The 24550-nt window shown below is 33.9% G+C and overlaps 2 protein-coding genes across 3 annotated transcripts in view; both read left to right on the plus strand.

Moving 5' to 3' along the window:
* The first annotated feature begins 4454 nt into the window (after nucleotides 1-4454).
* Nucleotides 4455-6940, plus strand: LOC128994724 (uncharacterized protein K02A2.6-like). The gene is made up of 2 exons (XM_054419465.1): nucleotides 4455-4488; nucleotides 5988-6940. The coding sequence occupies exons 1-2, from the start codon at nucleotides 4455-4457 to the stop codon at nucleotides 6938-6940; spliced, it is 987 nt and encodes a 328-aa protein (XP_054275440.1).
* A 3484-nt stretch (nucleotides 6941-10424) lies between these two features.
* The window catches only part of LOC128982026 (synaptic vesicular amine transporter-like), a 55442-nt gene continuing 41316 nt past the window's right edge, over nucleotides 10425-24550 (plus strand). For both annotated transcript variants that reach the window (XM_054401067.1, XM_054401075.1), the window contains exons 1-4: nucleotides 10425-10484; nucleotides 13857-13973; nucleotides 17165-17258; nucleotides 17798-17864. In XM_054401067.1, the coding sequence (XP_054257042.1) occupies nucleotides 13871-13973; nucleotides 17165-17258; nucleotides 17798-17864 (264 nt within the window). In that variant the 5' untranslated portion in view covers nucleotides 10425-10484; nucleotides 13857-13870. The remainder of the gene's footprint in view (nucleotides 10485-13856; nucleotides 13974-17164; nucleotides 17259-17797; nucleotides 17865-24550) is intronic.

Raw genomic sequence — 24550 nt, forward strand, 5'->3', positions numbered from 1 at the left:
AAAAAAGATTCTATAATTAACCGTTGCTGTGTCATCTCCGGCTCTGCTTTGGATTTTTTTAAGCGTCTAAGTTATGAAAATTGATATGTTTTCATGGAAACAGTATGAAAATTACAATGTATAGATGTTTTGTATGAATTTGGAGGCTTCTTTAAATAAATTCTAACTGCTTAACATGTGTTAGATTAACTTAACATAACTTGCAAATCACATTATTTTTTATATGTATAATTAGGTAAATTAAGTTATTGTGTTTTGCTAAACCTATGCTTAAATTAAACTAAAGAATATCATCAATAACTAAATTGTATGATTTTTGTTTTCTAAAATCTGTTGTATATGTGTAACTATATTTAATTATCAAATGGTAATACAAAATACTCTTATTTTATCCTAACATAGCTTTTAGTTCACATTTACTTTTTGATACATTTGTTATTTGTGTTTTGCCACACCACTGATTAAATTAAACCAAGGAAAGTATCATATAACTAAGTACCTAGTACACAGTTTTTTTTGTTTCTAAATCAATGAAATATCTGTTACTATGTTTACTTAATGGTAAGTGTGAAAATGTAAAGGCAATGCACATGGAACTGTTTAAAAGAACTGGGGCCCATTTCATAATAAACTACAAGTTACAAGTTACAACTTGTAACTTGTAATTTCCATTAGATTTGCATTGGGGTGGAACCTCTGCCACAAACATGCAAAGAGTTCTCAGAAAACAAAAAAAGGCAGTCAGAATAACTGCAGGACTCCACAGACTCGACAGCTGCAGGGAAGCATTCAGGTCACTCAAAGTACTTACCCTTGTAGCACTCTACATCCAGGAAGTTGTGTTATTTGCAGTAAGAAATAACCCTACAAGGCGTGGCGAAATGCACCAACACAACCTGAGAAACACCATGCAGTACAACCTTCCACAACATCGCACGGCACAGTTTGAAAAGAAACCTTCATACGCAGGAATGAAAATCTACAACAGGCTACCTCCAGATCTAAGAAGCAAGTCAGAAGATGACCTCAAACCAGCTTTGCATCAATGGCTCATTAATAGACCTTTCTATTCCTTAGAAGAATACCATCAACAGGTCTTTGACTAAACAACACCTCAACCAAACATTTAGAAAAAATTGTAAATTGACGCTACTACTATTCTTAATGAATGTGTAAATAAAGATTATTTGTCTATTGTCTATTGTCTATTGGGCGATCAGCTGATTTACTAATAATATTAGTTTGTACTTTATTATGAAATTGGGCCCTGGTTTGTACATTAAGTTGTTTGTTGATATTTTTGTAGAATAGAATCAGAGATGCAATGAAACATACTGTATTTGCTATTACATTTTTTAAGTCATTGATGCTTTGATAATCATATTAGTTTTGTCAGCTGTCTTTAATGCTAAATTATTAATTGTTTACAATTTTTTATAGTACCTACAGATATAGTTTCTTTAATTTTTCAAAAGACTGTATTGATAACAGCAATATTCCTAAAGTTTATAACAGCTGACTTAGTTTTGCTAATGATTTATTGTGAGTGAAGAAACTGAAGATGGAAGTATTTGTGATCTATAAGTATAAAAGAGGATGTTTGTATATATATTTGGCAGTAATAAACTCAGACACCGCTGAACCGATTGCCACGAAACTTGGTACATACGTGTAGAATTTCATGGAATAGGTTTATACACAATCAATTTCGTGATCCGTCCAATCGGCTCCGCCCCAGTGGCTCTGGAGTTTCCCATGTTACCCTTATGAGAAATGGAATTAATGAATCTTAACACTAACAGCTGTTTCAATTAAACAAGTTGGTTCTGTTCTATGATGTTCAATAGCATTAAAGTTACAAGGATTACCAACAGGGTGCAGCACTATTATTTCTTTCACATTTATTACAACAGCTAATTTGCAACCAAAAGGTGAGTGAGCATAGCGAACGAACTTCAACCTGGAGGCGAGTTAGCGTAGTGAACGAGCTAACCTGAAGGCAAGTGAGCGCAGCGAACGAGCTCCAACCTAAAGGTGAGTGAGCGTAGCGAACGAGCTCCAACCTAAAGGTGAGTGAGCGTAGTGAACGAGCTCCAACCTAAAGGTGATTGAGCGTAGCGAACGAACTTCAACCAGTACGTGATTGAGCCATGCGAACGAGATCATCTTGAAAATTAAGAAGTTAAACGGGGCAAAGCCCGCGGGTTACAGCTAGTTTAATATAAAAAAGAGTGATATTTAAAAAAAATTTCATTTAAATTTAATACAGTAATTCGTATTTTTTCAACTTAAAAATTGAAATTTAAAATGTCAATAATAAATTAAAAGATATGCAATTAAGGGAGATGAAGGTAAATCATGTATGTCACAGTTTTATTCAAAGATTTGGCCAGTTTTTTTCATATCAGCCTACACAAGATTTAAAATTAATCAAAACCAAAATGGTGGTATCCACTACTTACCAGATTTAAAAGTCATAACTTTATCTTTTCTATTAAGGCTATAAAAGTTGAATTTTGTTTCTAAAAGGCGGATGTGTAACTATTATATGTAACAGATGTAAAGATTAAAATGTTTCTATTTTGTGTCCTCTTCCCGTTGCAAAGCACGGGTGTTACATCCTAAATGTCTATCTTTTCCTATTGCTTATTTATTTTATAACTATTACCAGCTGGTTATAATGTTTACTTCTTCACTTTGTTTTTAATTTGTGCTGAATAAAGTTGGTTAAAACTGTACTTTGATTAATACATTTAATTTGTTCTAATTACATACAGAACAATTTGGCGACGATGGAGGTGAGTACAAGTAATTCAAATACCTCTCAAAACATTCAAATGATTAACTCACCATTGATTGGACCTTTTAATGAAAGATGTGAAACTTGGGAAATGTATATGGAAAGACTAGAGATATCATTTATTTATAACAACATTTCTGAAGATAAAAAGAAAATTACGTTACTTCACTGTATTGGATCAGACACATACAGTAAAATTAGGGATATATTGCATCCTGTATCACCTATAACTAAATCCTATGCTGAATTAATCCAAACTCTTAATTCACATTTTACACCTAAACCAAATGAAGTATCAGAGACATTCAAATTTCATTGTAGACACCAATATGAGGGAGAAAACGTTTCTGAATTTTCATTAGATCTTAGAAAGTTGTCTAGATATTGTAATTTCGGCACATTTCTACCAAAAGCCCTGAGAAACCAATTCATACTTGGACTAAGGGATGAAAAAATACAGACAAGATTAATTACTCTAAGTGATAGTGATTTGAGTTTTGTAAAAGCGGTAGACATGGCTCAAGTCATTGAAAAGGCTCAAAACGATTCAATAACAATCCAATCAAAGGTCAAACATGAAAGCAATGAATTGCCGGTTAACTTAAATGTTGTACAACAGAAAAGTTTTCAAAAACCTAAAACCAGTACCAATCTTAAACAATGTTATCGTTGTGGAGAGTTACATGAATACATATCTGAATGCAAACACAAAAATACAACATGTAACTTCTGTAAAAAAATAGGGCACCTAGCAAAGATTTGTTTTAGAAATCCAAATGCACCTATCAAATTGCAAAGACAAAATAAGACTACACTTAACACTACTTCAAGAAATGTAAAACAAATAACAGACTCGTTTGAAGATCAAATAAGTGAAATATTTCTACAACAAAATATGAACAATTCTGTTGGATCCCTCTATAAGGAAACTAATGTTATTGACATTTGTTCTATAAATACCTCAGAAGATAAATTTAGGAAAATTATGTTAAACATAAAAATAAATGGAAAAACTATTCCGTTTGAACTAGATACAGGAGCAGGGGTATCTTTGATGTCAAAAAGTAACTTTTTCAAGTACTTTCCAAAACACAGACCTTTAATGAATCCAGACATAATCTTAAGAGATTTCAACAAAAATGAATTTGTTCCATTGGGTAAAACCATTGTTCAGGTTGGTTACGGTAACCAAACCAAATATCTTCCATTGTATATAGTTGATGGTAATAGAGATACGATATTTGGTAGGGAATGGCTGAGATCGGTAAAAATAAATTGGTCAGACATACATAACGTTCATGGAGCTGACTTGAATAGAGTTAAACACTCAAATCCTAAAGTACACGATATTTTAATGGAATTTAAATCTATCTTTGAACCAAAAGTTGGAAGTTTCAAAGGGGGAGAAGCACTTCTTAACTTAAAGCCTGACACTACACCAGTTTTTAAAAAAGCTAGACCACTACCTTATGCTTTGTTACCAAAAGTTAGTGCAGAAATCGACAGACTAGAAAAAGAAGGTATAATTACAAAGGTAAATCAGAGTTCTTGGGCTACTCCAGTTGTACCGATTATTAAGGCAAATGGGAATATTAGACTGTGTGGAGACTACAAAGTAACCCTCAATCCCCATTTGGTAATACCAGAACACAACATGCCCCGCATTGATGATATTTTGGCCAGAATGGGTAATTTGACTAAATTTACAAAGATTGATATATCCGAAGCTTACCTACACATGCCAGTGAAAGAAGAATATAGAGAATTGCTCACAATCAATACACATAAAGGTCTATATCGAGTCAATCGACTACCATTTGGAATTGCAAGTGCACCTGCTATTTGGCAATCAGCGATGGAAAATATTCTACAAGGTATTGATGGTGTTGATGTTTTCTTTGACGATGTCAAAATAACAGCCCACAGTGATGAGGAACATTTGAAAAGACTCCGTGCTGTATTAAATCGGTTCAAAGACAACGATTTACACATCAATGTTTCTAAATCTCAATTCCTTGTACCAGAGATTGACTTTCTTGGTTACCATGTCTCATCAAAGGGAATTAGTAAAAGTAAACATATTACTGAAGCAATAAGAAACCTTAAGAGACCAAGTAATGTGAAAGAAGTTAGACAAATCCTTGGGTTGATAAGTTACTATCGAAAGTTTATTCCAAACTTAAGTGAAAAGATGCAAGCCATTATTAATCTCACGAGAGCTAATGTACCTTTTAATTGGACTGAAGAATGTGAACGTGATTTTCAATTGGTGAAAGAGGAAATGATGTCAGAGAATATACTATGCCATTTTGACCCACACTTACCACTCATTCTAGCAACAGATGCTAGTCAATCTGGAATTTCAGCAATTCTTTCTCATGTGTTTCCGGATGGAAATGAAAGACCTGTTGCATTTGCTTCCAAAACTCTATCACAAACACAAAAACAGTACAGTGTCATACAAAAAGAAGCCCTGACAATTTATTTTGGAGTTAAACACTTTTACCCATACCTTTATGGACGTCATTTCACCCTAGTTACAGACCACAAACCCTTGGTATCAATATTTGGACCGAAAAATGGAATACCACTTATGGCCGCAACAAGACTACAACATTATGCAATATTCCTTCAGGCATTTTCATTTGACATAAAGTATAAATCAACCAAAGACAATGTTAATGCTGATGCACTCTCAAGACTGCCTAAAAGTGTTAAAGAGGCTGCTGTTATTAACTCAGCTGATGTACCGTACACGAAATTGAACAAATCTATACTTTACCTGTCACAGCTGAAGAAATGGCAAAAAACACACAATCTGATCCAGATCTTAGAGATATTTATCAATCAATAATCAGAGGGGAACCAATCCATCACCCAATGTCTTCTAACAAACAAGAATGGTCGATTCAACTTGGATGTTTGTTAAAAGGGAATCGTGTCGTGATTCCCAAACAACTTCGTACAAGAATTTTGAAAGAACTTCATGAGGCACATGTGGGTATAGTGCGCATGAAGGGACTAGCTCGTTCATATGTTTGGTGGCCTAAAATTGATACAGATATTGAGAATATGACCTTAAATTGTTTGGGATGTCAACGAGTACAACATGAAGCACCCAAAGCACCAGTTCACCACTGGGAATATCCTTCAAGGCCTATGCAAAGAGTTCATGTTGATTTTGCAGGACCATTTTATGGCCATTATTTTCTCCTAATTGTGGATGCCTACAGTAAATGGCCAGAGATTGTAACACTTACAACTATAAATTCACATAAAACCATTGAGGCTTTGCGGAAATTCTTTGGCTCTTTTGGAATCCCTGACATATTAGTGTCAGACAACGGAAGGCAATTTGTTTCGTTAGAGTTTGAAAAATTTCTTAAATCAAACGGAATTAGACACAAGAGATCAGCACCTTACCATCCTGCTACTAATGGCCAAGTAGAACGCTATGTACAAGATTTGAAAGATACCATCAGAGCCATGCACTTTGAGGAAGGCTCAATTGAGTTGAAATTACAGAGATATTTTAAGGCCTATCGAAGAGCTTCACATAGTACTACAGGACAGTCTCCTTCACATCTCTTCATTGGACGTCAAATCCGATCAAGACTTGACTTACTGTATCCTGATTTGTCACAAAAAATGAACCAAAATTTTGACTCAAAATCATATTCTGACAGGCAAAAATCATTTAAAGCTCAAGACCCTGTCGCTTACCGCCTCTATGGGACCTGCAACAAATGGGGTTTTGGAAAGATCAATAGAAAAGAAGGACCAAGAAATTATGAAATATCCACAAGCAGTGGCACAATCAGACGTCATCAAGACCAAATTAGACGATCAGGGCGAAACTTGTGTGAGTTTTCATTAAGGAATGAGCAAAATCAAGTATTCATACCAACAAATTTTGGAGGAGTCCATTTTGGAGGAGTCAGAGAGGAACCAACCGAAAACCACGCAACAAATGATCACAACATACCAACCGAAAACCACATAACAAATGATCACAACATACCAGATGTTCCAGAGGCCAACGATCACAACATATCAGATGTTCCAGTGGCACCAACTCCCGCTATTACAGTGAGACGGTCAAAAAGGACACATAAACCCGTGGATAGACTCAATTTATGAAGCTCACTTAAGAAGGGGAAGTGTTACATCCTAAATGTCTATCTTTACCTATTGCTTATTTATTTTATAACTATTACCAGCTGGTTATAATGTTTACTTCTTCACTTTGTTTTTAATTTGTGCTGAATAAAGTTGGTTAAAACTGTACTTTGATTAATACATTTAATTTGTTCTAATTACATACAGAACAACGGGTACAAGAGCTAGTTTATAATATTAGTAAGATATTTCATGTATTTATATAAATAGACTTGAGATATATATTTTGAAACACGTCAAATATTTTTATTAATAAAATAATAATATATTTGTAGAATATATAATCTATTCTATATACAGACTGTCCCAAAAGTCCCGGACCGGTTCAATATTTTATAAACGACAACAGATAAATTAGTAAGATGTGGTACATCAAAACCACACCTAAATACCTACATTTTTAAGGAAATATCAATTTTCTGCCATATCATGGGGACGTCCCACAAGGAGTCAGAAGGAAATCTTAAATAGAAGCATAGGTTGACATGTACATCAAATTAAAGGTCTTTACTAGCAGAATATAATGCCGCAAATTTGAACTCAAACGGACAACCGAGCCAAGAAGGACAGTGGTTCAAAGATTCATTTAATTTGCATTGCCATTATACGAGTACTCCTCAGGGCACGGCCCTAGGATTCGTAAGAAAATTGTTAACGTAAGCATAGGTCGATATGCACATCAAATTAAAGGTCTTCACTAGTAGATTACAATGCCGTAAATGCAAGCTCAAAAGAACGCCTGAGTAAAAAATGGCAGTCGTTCAAAGATTCAAAATGGCTGATTCAAGAAATCTTTGAACGGCTGTCATTCTTGGCTCGGTTGTCCGTTTGAGTTCAAATTTGCGGCATTATATTCTGCTAGTAAAGACCTTTAGTTTGATGTACATGTCAGTCTATGCTTCTATTTAAGATTTCCTTCTGACTCCTTGCGGGACGTCCCCATGATATGACAGAAAATTTATAGTTCCTTAAAATAGTAGATTTTTAGGTGTGGTGTTGATGTACCAAATCTTTTTGATTTATCTGTTGTCGTTTAGAAAATATTAAACCGGTCCGGGACTTTTGGGACAGTCTGTATAATTCAGTTTTAAAAATCTTTGTACAACTAAATCTAGAGTTCTACTGGACCGATTTTATTAATTAATGGGTCGTTGGAAAGCTTAAGTCGTGTAGATTTGCAAATAATTATGAAAGTTTGTTTTTGTTATGATTTATGGTGATAAATTAAAGAAAACGTGTTTTCCATAAGAAATACATTGAAAACGGTGTTTTTCACACTTTTTATTTGGGCGCGACTTTTAGCTGCCATTTTTTAATATTTCCAAGAAGTGTATGGTATCAATTTGTAGGAAATTTTATTCTCTTTCAGAATATCACCTTCCACTTTGGTCGATTTCCTCACCATTTAAAAGTTATTTAGAAAAAAGCTAAGCAACCTCCGAATTTATAGTAAAGAGAAAATATTGAGTTTGGGATATTTTTGTTAAACTTTGTACAACTAAATCTAGACTTCTACTGGACCGATTTTGTTAACTAATGGGTCATTAGAAAGCCTAATCCATGTAGATTTGCAAATAATTATAAAATTGTGATTTTATTAAATATTTGCGGTGAAAAATAAAAAAAAAACAAAAATACATTAAAAACTGGGGTTTTCAAGTTTCTGTTTTCAAGATTCTATTTGTAGCCAGCTTTTGGCTTCCCTTATTAAGTATTTTCAAGAATTGCATCGTAGTTATTCGTAGTAAATTTTATTCTCTTTCAGAGTATCACATTCACTTTGGTTGATTTCCCCTCCATTTAAAAGATATTGACAATAATCTAAGTGATCTCCAAATTTATAGTATAGTGGTGAGAAAATACTGAATTAGGCTAGATATATTTTTTTAAACTTTGTACAACTAAATCTAGACTTCTACCGGACCGATTTTGTTACTTAATGGGTCATGGGTCATTGGAAAGCCTAATTTGTGTAGATTTGCAAATAATTATGAAAGTTTGATTTTATTAGATATTTAAGGCAAAAAATAAAAAAATAAAAAATAATACATTTAAAACTCTTTTTATTCCAGGTTTATATTTTCAATTTTATATTTGTAGCCAACTTTAGGCTGCCTTTATTGAGTATATTCAAGAAACTCATGATAGTAATTTGTAGGAAATTTTATTCTCTTTCAGAATATCACCTTCCACTTAGGTCGATTTCCTCGCCGTTTCAAAGTTATTTGCAAAAACGTTATGCAACCTCCAGGTTTATAGTAGTGAGAAAATACTGAATTAAAGATGTTGTTGTTAAACTTTGTACAATTAAATCTACAGTTCTACTGAACCGATTTTATTAATTAATAGGTCATTGGATAGCCTAATTTGTGAAGATTTGCAAATAACTATGAAAGTACTGTTGAAGTTGCAAGCAAGATCGTTTGGCTATAAATCGATGATAAATAACTCCATTTTTTTTACAATTTGTGTTGGTTGTGATTTAGCTATGCGTGCTTTAATGAAATAGAAGCTGCTGGTATTTCAATGAAGGTTCTTAGGTCAAAATAAATAGAATAACGAAATTAGAATTAAATAAATGCATCTAAAACTAAATTCCATATCCAAGATATAATCAAATTTACATTTTATGATCGAGCGATACAGTATCTTGAACTTAACTGATTAAAACTATCAATATCTCAAGTGAAAGCCTTTGAAGTATTTTAAGTCCAAGACATATAAAATAGCTTAAATAGAAATAGAGTTACGTATCATTGATTGCAGATAGGTACTAAAACGATTGTATTTATTGTTGATTCGTGATTCAGCAGTGTGCTTTAGGTAGTCCGATCTTAATAATCAATAGCTCAAATGAAAGCTGGTATTTCACTTAAGGTTTGTATACCAAAATGTATAATGTAATTATAACTGCTGGAATGCATCTTTAATTGAAGAGAAAAAAATTATTTCGTCGAGTAATACATTAGATAAATAAATGATGATGCTTGATGACAAATATGTGCTTGCATAGCTTTATTGATTATTTATTATTATTAATATTAGTGAGTAAAGTGGTGTATGGATTTCATAACCATTTTTTTACTAGAGACCGTTGTATTTAACCACAACGGGCACTGTTGCTAGTCTATTATAATTGGCAAATAAATTAATAGCATTTTTTGCTTTTTTATAGTGTCTATCAATTTATACATACATTTTTTGTATGAATATTGTGATTGTGAAAGCGTTAAAATTAAGTAAATAATAATACATACTCTGTATGGTGTCACTCCATCTATTTATTTATTTATTACATGCACAGCAAACACCATTTTACAAAAGTGTTGAGTTGACACTCATGTGACTTAATGTTAAATAGATTAGTGTCAGCAATAATTAATGATAGTGTGAAATATCATGCACGTAAATAAAAAATTACGCATATAGTTAAGAGGCAGTATACATGTTCGACAGCTACCTACATGTGGGTCAAACGAAAAAGGTGTTAATGGGTTTTATTTTTGTAAGTGCTAGTGACTTTTTAAGAAACTAATTACTGTTGTATATGACGTTCTAAAAATAATTATTCGATTTACTTGTGTCATAAATTACATAATATTTGTTATAAATTAATTTTTGTAGTTTACTGTGTATTTGAATTCGTGGGCACAACTCACTATTTATAACCAATTTCATTAGGTTTAATTTTAAAAGGTACATAATAAAATAAAACTAGATAACCTGTTGCTCGAAATCGAGCAAAGCTGCAACTTGTAATAAAATAATGGAGAACAAAAAACATAAACAGCAAAACCTCAATCATAGAGTCACTCTAAAGTAATTTCTATGACTGATTATAGAAATGTGAAAAATATTATGTTTTAAAAAATTATAAAAGTAATCTCCGGTACAATCTTTAAATATAGATCCGTTCTCATACTGCTTTGGTTATCTCTTATGTACTGTAGGCAGGCCCTCTATGAGAACGTAGATGCGTCAACCACACACTGTAAAGTGAGCTTTTCAGACCAATGTAGCAAGCTAAATCCCTCTCTTGACGCCAACCAGTACGACACGTAACTGTGTAGCATTATTAAATTATTTTTACGACAAGTTCTGTTTTAGGCATGTTTAAATTAGGTGCCCCAACCAAAGTCTGCGGCTGGGAACATAAGAGTGGATTTCATGACGTATCTAGAACGGATTCACGTTTATTACTATTAGTTTTTGAAAATAAATAAAAACAAAGATTTATTTGGCCAGGTGGTGGTGGTGCTATGTTTTCAGCTTTAAAATAGCTGTGACATCTATACAGGTAGCATCATTGTAGTGAGGGAAGTCATTTCTTTTGTCTCTTACTATGCACATATAGAATCTAACTTTTAAAAGATTGGGCAAATGGGTTGGTATTGTGACCCTATTTCCCGCATACATGTTTTCATTGCATTTTTTGTTTGAATTGTTTTACATGCACTGTTGGGTTCCAGTGCCAACGTCGTACCAGTACTTATAGATCTGTGCGTATTCAGGATCATGACCTTCTTGAGGAATTAGATTACCTACTCGGTGGTAAAAAGTAAAACATATCATGAATCTTGAAATTTTAGATCCCCTGTGTGACACTCTCGTCAAAATGAGCTTCAGAGCTGACCATGGCAAAGGCGGAATAGAATTTACAATTTTATCCAGATAACTGCTGGATTCAAGCCTCACAGCCCTGTTTTCAGATTGGGAGTTTCCAATTAGTTCCTGAGAATATGGTGAATTCCGCAAATGATCTAAACGAACCTTTCATTTAAGGCAACAAAGAGTAAATATTGAACTGTCTCGGCCAGTCTTTTCTTGCTTAAAATGTAAGCCACCACAATGTAAAAATGTAACGTAAATTTGTCCGAGATTGTATGTATCACCACGGCGGTACTGCCACTCTGTATCCGTCAAATCGGGAGGTTTGATGCAAGCGGTCTTGTTGCGTTCCCTCCAGCCACTCACAGTTCTTCGTCTTAAATGGTGGCATTTAATTTTAAATTTAGATAAAATACAAAAGTTAACCAATCAATAGATAACACTATACAAAGGAATTTTGATACACATTGTAAATTACATGATAATATGGTAATGTAACAGGTAACTGCACTGTGAATAATCACTTTCAAACATTAACTTAATCACACCGAACTGTAACCAAAACTATATGATAATTCAGTAAAATACTATGTAAGTTAAATAAATTCAACTATTACAAACAATTTGTTGTCAGGTCTTGCTAGGAAACTTTATTTATGAACCAGACTTAGTTAACAGATGTTTAAATAAATATATAAAATTCCGGCTTTGCTCTGGATGTAATAAGTCCTGCAGTCTGTGGTTAAACTTAAAAACTATTTCAAACTACGTCCATATGTTTAGTTGTAAACCAAGGGAATTGATCGTTTGATCTAATGTCAACAGATAGCGCCACCGATCTCAAACTTTAGCCCTTAACTGTACTTAAGTGCTGCCCTTTCTTAATATTCTGAGACGTATTTGCACATCTATGTGAAAATACCTTTAATTTGATACCTCAAACGTTAAAATCCGTCAAGCCGTTATCGAGTTATGACTGTGAAACGAAACCTGCTTGCGTATTAATACAGTATATAGATACCCCGCCGCAGTAAACCTGCACACTTAGCGAATTTCTATTTAACTGGCTTGATTTATACTAAAATATTCCTTCAAAATTGAAAGATTTATTTCCTATTCAAATAACATTAATTTTAATGATTCTCCATAAGAATAACATGGAAATTTTAAATTTACAATTTTTTTTAATGATCTCCGTAACCGTTAGGCATACAACAACGCTTCAACAATCAACATACAAAATTATTTTTTTAAGCTCTACAAAATGGTTTTGAGAGAAATTGTGAAATTTTGTGTTTTTAGTGTCAAAAATGGGAAAACCCTACTTTTACCCTAAAAACCCCCGTTTCCATAGTCCGATCATGCTGTTTCGCGAATTTGTTCAAATAAATGTATGTTTATACGTTTGTACAAAATTTCATCAAAATTTGATCATTTTCGCTCGAGTTATATCGCGCTAACGGACACATCAGAACAAAAAAATAAATCGGTCCCAGGCCTGGGTCTTACCATGAGACCTACAGTATAAGCTTATTCCCTAAAATTTGCTAAAAAAAACTTTCATGAATACAGTTGTTGATCATGCAAAGTATATGCTTACATTTCATACAAATTAATCAAACTACCCACAATTATGCTCACAATTGCCCTAAAAAGGGTAACAGTATTTTTCAAAACTTAATATTGTTTACTTATTTTAATTTCACACAAACTGGCTTTTTAACTTGACACATACATTTTTAAATACCCGTTTTTAAAACACTACTATCGTTAAAATACATTGCTGTGAAGGTAAAGAGTTTTAAAAAATGAATAAAAGGAGGTACATGAAAATTAGTACCTAGTAAATGTTGGTTCAGTAGGCCTACAATAAGCGTTTTTGAGCACACAAAAGTAGGCGTAGATGTTCCATTCCTATGTTAGAAAAATTAATATAATTGAACCAAGCCTCTTTTCAAATTGTGCTGCTATCTTTACTGATTTTCTGTTCTAAACCAACCAAACAAGTTAAATATAAAGGACAACTTCAAAACTATAGCACCTGTTAAGCCACATCATAACATAAAAGCTAAGGAAGGTAATATAATTTTGAGAGGAACACACTATGTGACGACTTAGAAGGCTCATTCCACTACATTTTATTTTAATAAAACTGTGGATACAGTTGGTTGATATGGATATCATAGGATGTCTGCCTAGTAGTCAAAAGTGAATAAATGGACCTAAACAATGCTCAAATCGTGATCAGTTTAACTTTTGTACCTACCAGACAGTTGCTGCACCATGGATTCTGTCAAACCGTTCCCTATTGCTGCTCCTAGAATAGTCATCGTTGCAATCGTCTACCTCTCACTCTTCTTGGACAACATTTTGCTTACAGTTGTTGGTAAGTACTAGGTAGAATGGGAACTATTTGAACGAAACCTAAAATCGTTTTACTCGTATTTGACATCCATCATTAGGTAAAGATGATAAATTGTAAAACCTTACTATGAATTAAAATCAGAGATTTTGTAACACAAACATATGTTTATATAGTGATTATCAGGGTCCGATTTGAGGGCGAGGTAGTAGAACAGAGTTCTGGGAAATTATATTTTAAATATTTATAATGGTTTAAATACCTGCATTCAGTAATCCAAACCGCTGCTTGTGGCAACTATAATTTCAGTTCACTAAGGAACCATCTTCAGGCCATACAAGGCGTCGTTATTCACCTCCGTATATAAAGGTCGTCGTTTAATAAACATCTTCATACCTCATACGGAGGTGAATAACAACACCTTGTACGGCCTGAAGATGGCTCCGTATAGTGAACTGAAACATTAGTTGCCACAAGCAGCAATTTGGACTAGAGAATGCAGGTATTTAAATCATTATAAATATTCAAACGTAATCCGGAGGCTAACAACTCTTTAAAATATTTGTTTATAGAAAAATATCAATGCATCGTATTGTTTTCTTGCCCTGTCATGACTTTATCTAAGGTGGGAGGAAATTTGAGGAATGATCAAGGATGGAGAGAACGCCTTACTGCTCTCAACAGGAGTTAGTTCTGGGTGAATACAATTCCAGATATCTAGCACTAGATTTTTCTTACCACCGTACCTAAGGTAATGGGTTTGTTCCATAGAGGGAATTTAGCTAAAAACAAATTTCCAAAGAATTTTAGGTCTGCATACAAAAGTCAGTAATTTACAATATGTTGTTCCCCGGAGGGGAAATTAAAAGGGGGGTGTGTGAAAACCTAAAATTATCCTTTTTAATTTTTCTGGGGGTTTGGGTCTCAAACCAACAACCCTGCCGAATTTCAAGTCTCTTGTTTATTTATAGAAGTGGTATAGAATTTTTATACCTGAGTCGCTCAGTATAAATTTCATAAAAAGTTAAATTTCATAGCTTATATATAGCAGATATAGTCCAGTCAAGGAATGAGGTGTAGAGTGCGTGAGCAGGTAACTAAGCGATTCCTTCAGAAACTTGTTCAGGGGGCTTAGGGTGTTAACATACCAAAAGTCCTGACTCCTAGGTGGTGAGCCAGGGGGTGGAGGGGGGGAAAGGGGGGAAAAAAGGTACGCATTTTGGGTTTTTTGATTATATCTCGAAAACTATCAACTTTTTGTATACTATAGTAAATTATAAAATTGAAGAAGATTAAATTTTCTACAAGAAAAGTATATAATGTGTTTATTTTGGTTCAACAGATTACGAGTTATAACTTATTTAATTGATATCTTATTAAAATACTCCTTCCATAAGAAATACATGTAAATTAGTATGCGAAATGGGGCGAATCCTATCCGCCCAAAGGAAATATAAATGATATTCTGAAAATCTTGACAAAATTTCCAGTAATTTGACACTTTAATCATTAAAATTGATCCAAAATTAAGGCGAGGGCGAGGTAACAAAATGTCGAGTTTTGGTGTTTTTTATTGGAAATATAAAAAAAAACCTTAAATCATCCCATTTTCAAACGCTCACCCTCGCTTTAATTTTTGACAAAATTTCATGATTATAGTGTCAAATTACTGGAAATTTTGTCAAGATTTCCAGAATATCATTTATATTTCCTTTGGGCGGATAGGATTCGCCCCATTTCGCATACTAATTTACATGTATTTCTTATGGAAGGAGTATTTTAATAAGATATCAATTAAATAAGTTATAACTCGCAATCTGTTTAACCAAAATAAACACATTATATACTTTTCTTGTAGAAAATTTAATCTTCTTCAATTTTATAACTAACTATAGTATACAAAAAGTTGATAGTTTTCGAGATATAATAAAACAAACCCAAAATGCGTACCTTTTCCCCCCCTTTTTCCCCCCTCCAGCCCCTGGCTCACCACCTAGGAGTCAGGACTTTTGGTATGTTAACACCCTAAGCCCCCTGAACAAGTTTCTGAAGGAATCGCTTAGTTACCTGCTCACGCACTCTACACCTACTTTTGGATCATTCATTGACTGGACTAATAGGGTTTTTTTTATAATAGGGTTTGTTAGACTATAATATTATAATGTGTGTAGTAAAATGCCAGAGCATGTTTCTATCATGTGAGTGTGTGTGTAGTTTGCAAGATGAGTGCTGTTTTAGAAAGCATCCCAATGCTACTTCCCCCTCCCATAGAGCACCTGATGCTGGGTGGTTGACATCATAAAGTTTGGTCATCTTCCTAATGCCCCTACAAAAATCTGAAGATAAAATGCAATGGTACTGTATCTGACCCTTTGAGTGCATTTTTGCCCATAGATGCTGGACTAATAATACTAATATATGGGTACCATTATACATATTTAAAATATATTTACTTGCAAGTTAGCATAGTTCACAAAGAGCGCTTGATCCAAGCACTCTTGAGAATTTTGTGGTATGTACACAACCAACGGTTGCATTTCAAGCTTAGTGTTTTCTCAGCTTTGGTTGAGACAATGTATTTCTCAAGTGATGAAGAGCAATTTTCACTTGAAAATGTTGAATTAAAAATTCGTAGAAAAAGTCAGTTTTTATGCAATTTAACTGGGGAAGAGGTAGGTTTGGAGAATACCACCACATATTTCCTCAATTGAAATTGGACAAAGTGAGGTTTTTTTATGAAAATGGATTTAACCATGTTTAGATACATCCACATGAACTCTATTAGCATGTAGTTTGAGGTGTAGTTTATTCCCAAATAGCCCCTCTTCTAAAGACTTGAGGTGTCAGTTCGTCGACATCCATACTGCATGGTTGTTTGTCACTGACTGGTTTGGTGTCGGTCAACAAGAGCCTGTCTGTACAGTACAAAACGTTCTAGCGTGCTTGTCGCCAGAACTTGTAGCAAGTGCTTGGTAGCCGGGACAGGCTTTGTCTGTGAACGCACATGCTTGATACAATGTACAATTTTCTCATGCCAGTTGGAGCTTAGAAGCGCTTGCCAACAAGTGCTTGTAAACCAGCTTTCTTTTGTGAACGGTCCATAGCCAGCAGAGCAGGTCTTTCAGATACACAAGAGTCCTAGCATATTAAATTATTACAATTGAGGCAAGTGCATTTCATGCTTCGTTGATTAAAAAATTGTATTTATGTTTCAGTTCCAATAATACCTGATTACCTATACACAATGGATGAAAACACAAGGCGATTATCTCTCAAGACATATGAACAAATGAGTCAGTTTACAAATAAGTAAGTCTCTCTCTATAGTAGAGCTGTAACAATGTCCTTCATAGAATCTCCTTAGTTTGTTCAATATACATTATATTTAAGTGAACCCTTAATAAGAGTAAAGCTTCCTTGTAAACCAAAATATTTAAATTTGTTTTTAAAATCTGACCCTATACACATACAAGTCTTCTTCTCTAGCCACGTAATTAATTATTGGTGATTTAGACCTGTTGGATACTCATGTCTAATTTAAACCTTTAGTTTGGTATTGAATCCTGGATTTTTTCTGGTTCTATATACTTAAAGATAATGAAAGACATAGTAGCTGTCAAGAAACTTAAAATCAATCCAGAAAATTGCTGAATCTCTTCTTAAGAACATTCCAAATAATGGTTCACGTACCAGTAGTGTAAAAGATGTATGAACTAAATGGAATATATTGTCATCTTGGAATTATGTTATGTAGGCAGCATAAAGATTGAGTTTATTCAAATGGACAACATGAACAATAATGTGACATAATATAATTATACTCCATGTAACCTAACTATATATTTCAGGTCAGTTTTGGAGCAGGTTGTTGATGAAAATGTACCAGTGAGTTTGCTTCTATCATCCAAAGCATTGGTAATTATTATACATTCATCATATAAACATGTTAGCTAAACCAGGCAGGTTTATGTCTTATACAATAGAAATATAAAGCTGCTATGTTTACGTTAAATACACATTATGTGTTTTAGTACAAAACATATCCAGCAAAGATTACCTCTACAGATAACTCCTGTTAGTTGCTGATTGTAGTTTAAGTGAATGATGGTTTCACTTCAGCATTGATGTACAATTTCATTAAAATTAACATTTTTACTGTCTTTTTAAATTTTACTTTGATATATTACTCCCCAAATGTATGGTGATTGATATAAAACAAAATATGATTGGATTTAGGATGGTTTTAAAATGGAAAAAGTAATAATGCAGTTAGGTTTAAAAATTCAAAAGAAAAAACTACACCCTAAAGAGTTAAAACAGCAAACCCGGAACTATAAGGTAAAATAAGTCCAAGCTTGAACAAGGTACCTTTGTAACCAAGATCACAAAATATAACATACAAAAAACTGTCTGGCAGATTATAAACTCTGAAGTGGAAAAAATTTAAATAAATTAAATAAATAAATATACAAAAGGACAATATATTAATGGAAATGACCCTAGAACTATTAGCAAATATATTTTATAAATATATAATAAATGTTTGGAAAAAATTATACTTATTCACAAAATACCTCCGTTGCAGCAACCCTGCAACTCAGCAAAATTCTATTTACCTGGCTGGATTTTATACTAAAATGTTCCATTCAAATTGTCTGATTTATTTCCTTTTAACATTAATTTTAATGAGTATTCAGGTTTGCGTTTGCTGCTATAGAGAATGTGTGTTTTGTTAATGTTTTCTTAGACACTTAACAGGTGTGTTTTGTTATTGAAATGTTGATAGTATCATAGAAAAAAAGAATTAAATATAGACCGTCAGCTGTGCTGCGGTTACCATAGGTTCTGGCGCACACCGCTTGGAGCACCACGGTAGTTACGGCGTACGCGCTACGTAAACTACAGCGGTGTGCGCCGGAACCTATGGTAACCATGGCAACCGCAGCACGGCTGACAGTCTATATTTCATTCTTTTTGTCTATGATAGTATCAAATAAACAAAATTGACAAATTTGGTTAAAATATACAGTATCCATATACAAGCAAACAACTACAGTTTATTTATCCTCCATAAGATATGGGAATTTTAAATATAGTAGATTTTTTTAACTATATTCGTAGTTATTTATTTTTTCAAGCTACAAAATCGTTACTATGGAAAGTAGTTGTGAAATTTTATGTTTTTACGGTCAAAAATGGGAAAAATCCAAATTTACCCCACACAAGTCCCCGTTTCCAAAGTCCGATCATGCTGGTTGGCGAACTTGTTCAAATAAATTTAGGTTTACACGTTTGTACCCAATTTAATGAAAATTGGATCATTAAAGCTTGAGTTATCATGCTAATATATAAATAGATTAATTATAATTTAGTGTGTTTTTAGACTCTGAGGACCTAAAAACAAAAAAGTAAATCGGTACCGGGCCCAGGTCTTACCATGAGACCTAAAAGCTTAGGTACTCCTTAATTTTGAAAACTATTAATTACCCAGCATGCATTGCTGCGCTTAACAACTATTATTTTAAATGGTAATTTGTTCTTTAGGATGAATAATAAACGTGTATACAAAAAAAAAAAATAATATTTTACTTAATTGCCAGTTTTTTTTTTTTTTTACATGTTTTTTGTTTTTTTATTAGGTGTATACATATCAATTATTTAAGATGGGGACGCCACTATGTGCGTATTTTAACACAAATATGAGTGAAGGATGAGTGTAGGAAGAGTGGCGCGATCTTGTAGTCTTGTAGTCAACTCTAAGTTGACAATTTCATCTTTTCAAAATTTAGAAACATCAAAATTCAAAACTTCAGTTGGACAATGAAAAATTTAATTCGTCCTTAACATATATTACTAGGTGAAACCCGTCAAAATCAACGGTTATTTTCTTCAAGGCTTACGCTTATTCATCTAACTGCGATAAATTGAGTGAAATTATACATATTTTGAGCATTTAGCAATGTTTAAAGATTAATAAGTGTAAAAACAATAATGATATTAATTGTGTTAGTTACCAAATATGGTTGATCATTCAATGAATAAAATATTTCCCATACTGTACGTCATCGGAGTTGTTGGTATGCTATCTGGTATCTCTTCGTTTGGAAGAACCTTTAAATAGTATTAAAATCGTATTGATGGATCTTTGTACTTAAACACTTCTGTTATTTCATCGGTGTAATGGAGATTAATCTATGATTTTATTTGAAAAAGAAATCTGTTTGTTGGGAAGACACGTTCTAACTTCAAAGAGAGGTATATCCGTTACAGTGTAAGTTTGATTTTTCCTTCGTCACGTCGCGTCAGTTCGTATCGTACTTCTAAGCCAATGAATAACCCTCTAGCACAGTTTTGAGAAATTGGTTGTGGGGTTACTGTTAAAGCTGTCCTTGACATGGGGGATGTCAGTTAGTTGTCTCAGCCTTACCAGTTACATAAAGTTGTCAATATAATCTCTCTACGGAATGTTAGGTGTAGTGGAATATACATGAAGTGAAGTTGGCTTTTATTCTTGAACTTTAGGGGCCTCCTCATTTATATAGTTGTGCAGCTTCATTGGCAAAAAATAATACGAATGACCAGGGCCGGTTTAACCCATACGCAAACTACGCGGCCGCATATGGCGCCACGAAAAAGTGGCGCCGTGGCGCCAACGGAACAATTTTTTTTACGTGAACAACGTAATTTTGTTTATTTTTGCTCAGAGTTCAGGTATTCAAAGCACCACAATAAAGACATTTATTCTGTTTGTACCAACAGCACTTGAAAAATGTGTATATTTGTACAGCACTACAACTGAAGGACTCAATGCCATTTGCAGTTTCGATTTGTAGTGAGCTGACGCTCGGCAGTCGGCAGCGTACAGCGCGGCGCCTGTGGGTTTCATTTCACGACTCGCTCATGCTCGAGATGAGATAAGCAAGCGCGCAGCGCCACTTGTCACGGATGGGCATACGGGAGGGTCGATGGCTAAAGGTGTGGTGACGTCATATCTCTAGTGGCTATAATGTCTTCTCTTGAGGCGACATGAATACCGTAACGGGACAATGTGATTCCAGTGGCGTTCGTGGCATAATTGATAGCGCATCGGACTAGTGATCAGGAGGTCTCGAGTTTCAAGACCCGTCGAGAGGCTGACTTTTTTTCAAAGATTTTACTTTATTTGATTTTTATCTTATATCTTTTTTATATTATCAGCAAGTTTGGTTGGTTAGGTTAGGTTCTGACAGTTTAATTTTATGATTAAAAAGTTAATTTTATTACTAAAAATTATAAAATTAATTTAAATTTTTCGACTTAGCGGTTCTAGCGGCGAACGCTGGCTGACACTATGTTAAGCCATCGTCCCTCCCGTGTGCCCCCCGCCACTTGACACAACATGAAACTTCCCTTCCCTCCCTTCTGCCTCTGGCTCTGATCCTAGAGCAGAGCATTACGTTGTATTGCACTCTAAAGTTGTATACGTATACCGTATCGGTATCGTATTGGCATTGTTTTGATGATTCATGATTGTTGATAAGTATATGATTACGAGTGGTTTAAGTTTAATTTATAACTAGTGGAACCCCGTCGAAATCGACGGTTAATCTTGAGGCTTTATGTAAATTCAGCTAACTGCGATAGAGTAAAGTAATTAAAATCTTAGTTAAATGAAGGGAGGATAAGCATAATAATAAGTATGACGATTGTGTTCCCTAAAAAACGTGATTGTTGAATTCGTTTAACACAATATTTCCTACCCTTTTATCGGATTTAGGTTGCCCAAAAGTATAATTGTTTGTTCATGAGTTTGTTTCATGTCAAAGCCACTTTCACTATATGGGAGAATGAGTTCATATAATTAGTCTATCATCTTACGGGAAAGAGTCAATATTTATTGCTAACAACTAATTCCATCTGCTTTAGAAAAATCATTCAGATTGTATCCAGATTTATAAGTAAATCTTCATCTTTGGTCATAAAATACAGAATTTTATCAGCATTTAAATAAGTTTTTTTTTATTTGATAAAAATATCTGATTCTCCAGATAGCAGTAACATTCTTACTTCGATCTAAGCAATTTTAATTCCTTTTCTTGCCACATCGACCCATGTATTTAATCATCCTGTTCTTACTTGATAATTCATTAGCTTATGGGGTAGTTTTGCCTGGCCACATCGACCACATAAAGCTGTGCATGTTTTTCGTGGATGGAATGAACCATAATTGTAGGAAATTTGATCACAAATCTTGAACATTTGCGGAACCAAATCCATAACCTAGTCCAGCCTTGGTAACAAATTATGCAAATGCGATGAGATGTGATGACACTGTTGTGTTTCCGAATGTTTTGTATGTAGTGAGCTTTAGATGCGTTGTTCGACCTAGCTACATGTGTACATCAAAGTAAAAACCCTGTAGGCCTACACATTTTTTTAAATACCTGAATTGACATTAGTTCACCTACTTCACCAAAACCATAGATGAAACATACTCCGTAGTTAGTCTATTCCAAAACTTGAACACAGCTCTCATCCTCAACGTAAGTTACTCATCTATGACACAATTTTCAACCCGATTATCGAAAACTGTCATACCAATAAATGAATTTCTGGTGTTCTTTCTTGAATTCAAAAATAAATGGTGATTGAAAGTAGGAAAAAAAGGCAAGTGCCAACCTTACAATATATATAAGCTAACCCGATAAGGAATAATTATATGTTCCTTTGAAAATTATATGTCACTCTTATTTCATAATTTAAAATTTTCTAAGAGCAATAAAGCATAGATTTTTGAACAAAACATTTAAAACGTATCATAAATTCATCATTTTGTTGAAACTATAAAAAACTTGCCATGCAGTGGAGAATCAATTTAAAATCATAAATAATAATGTAAACATTTAATTTTGACAGTTTCAGTAGACCTTTGAATACAATTTTAATATTAACAGCTGGTTCATTAAAAGTAGTGTAAAATTGTCCATATGGTCGTAATGTAAACAAAAATGCTGAGTGAACTTTAAAGGCCTCTGGGGCAGAGTCCCAAGGAAATTTACCTCGTTTCTCTTTTGAGGGCTCACCTACAGACCAATACCTTGCTTTAGACACCCCTACCAAGTTTCTACACGCAGCCGTTCTCTCAAATTAGCTGTGACAAAACCCCCGTTTTCCTCCATAATAATAACATGGGATGGGACTTTAAAGGCCACTGGGGCAGAGCTCCTAGGGAATTTAGCACGTTTCTCTTTTGATGGCTCATCTACAGACCAAGACCTTTCTTTAGACACCCCTACCGAGTTGCTACGCCCAGTCGTTCTCTCAAAATAGCTATGACAAAGAAAAACAGTTTCAAATTAATATATAGATTAGCGCATTAAATAAGAAGAAAGTATAAACTGAATGAATGAGTAAAACATCTTGCGAGCCGAAACATCTTGTGAAAACAATGGCAGAAAAAAGAAACCGTCTGGCACTTATTATAGAAAGCGTAAGGCGTATTTGGAAGAGGAAGATACAAAAAAGAAGCCAAATCAATGAGTAGATTTTTGTTTAAATCATCTGGTGGCGACCCCATTCAGCCCAAAGAAGTCACGATAGAAGACGGCAATGATTTAGGTATTTATTTATTTATTTATTTTCCAAGGAAAGATTAACACAAGCAGCTGATCACAAACGGCAAACATTACGTCATTGCCGTCTTCTATCGTGACGTCATGCTTGATGAGCATTAAAGCCTGTTTTTTTTGTGTGGCCTTGGTTTTGCTAAAGTTTGTATGATGAGTAAAATTGTAAAAATGTTAAATTTCTGCGAATAATAAACAGCCTTTTATTGCAAGTATTCTTCTAACCTAAACTTATTGAAAAATTCTTCCCAAAATTATTGGGAAAAAATTCACAAATACGGTTAAGTTATGTTCATGGTTTGGGGGGAGGGGGGGATTCTAAGTGGCGCTGATTCGGGTGTTCGCTTAACTCTAAAAAATGCCTAGAACCGGCCCTGCGAATGACATAGTAATGTGGCAAAAAAAGCGAAAAATAATGTTAATTGGTTGTTACCTGTAATCGAAGTAACCTCTCTGAAAAGTCTGCAGTATATTGCAGTTTTCCAGCTTAATGACTTTTCTAAATCATGCACATATTTCTAAATAAATATTGTAAAATGTTTTATCCAGTTGCTGTAAACCATTATTCATTTTTTAAATATGGACACGGCTCAATTTAACACCTGCCCTTCTGCACTTGTATTATTTTGTATTGTATTACACAATCGAAGATTTTTCCAATGATTGAAAGCATGTACAGTATGACAATAATCTCATGAACCTATGATGATCCGTCTAGAAAAATATGATAAAATATAGGGAAAAGGTGTGAAAGAGGCAGAAATCAACCTGTAAAATAGATAGAAGATAGTTCAATAAGAAATAATTGTAAGAGTTAGTGTCATAAAAGGATTTTCCACTGATTTTGTAATGGAACTTTATATTGGAAAACATGACATGATACACAGCATAAAGCTTTTGTGGTTGATAGCTGCAATAAAAACCAGCATTGCCCTACGTCTTCAACCCGGATACACGTTATTAAGTTCCCGTTCTGACTAGCGCTCAATTACAGGT

This window comes from Macrosteles quadrilineatus, unplaced genomic scaffold (assembly GCF_028750875.1).
Source record: "Macrosteles quadrilineatus isolate MER2022 unplaced genomic scaffold, UCM_ALF_1.0 Scaffold_1__1_contigs__length_201487025, whole genome shotgun sequence".
NCBI classification, from domain to species: Eukaryota; Metazoa; Arthropoda; class Insecta; order Hemiptera; family Cicadellidae; genus Macrosteles; species Macrosteles quadrilineatus.

Coding starts and splice junctions, on each gene's coding strand:
- LOC128994724 (XM_054419465.1), top strand. CDS start 4,455: ATGCCCCGCATTGATGATATTTTGGCCAGAATGG. Junction 4,489..5,987: donor TGATATTTTGGCCAGAATGG/GTAATTTGACTA, acceptor TTGATTTTGCAG/GACCATTTTATGGCCATTAT.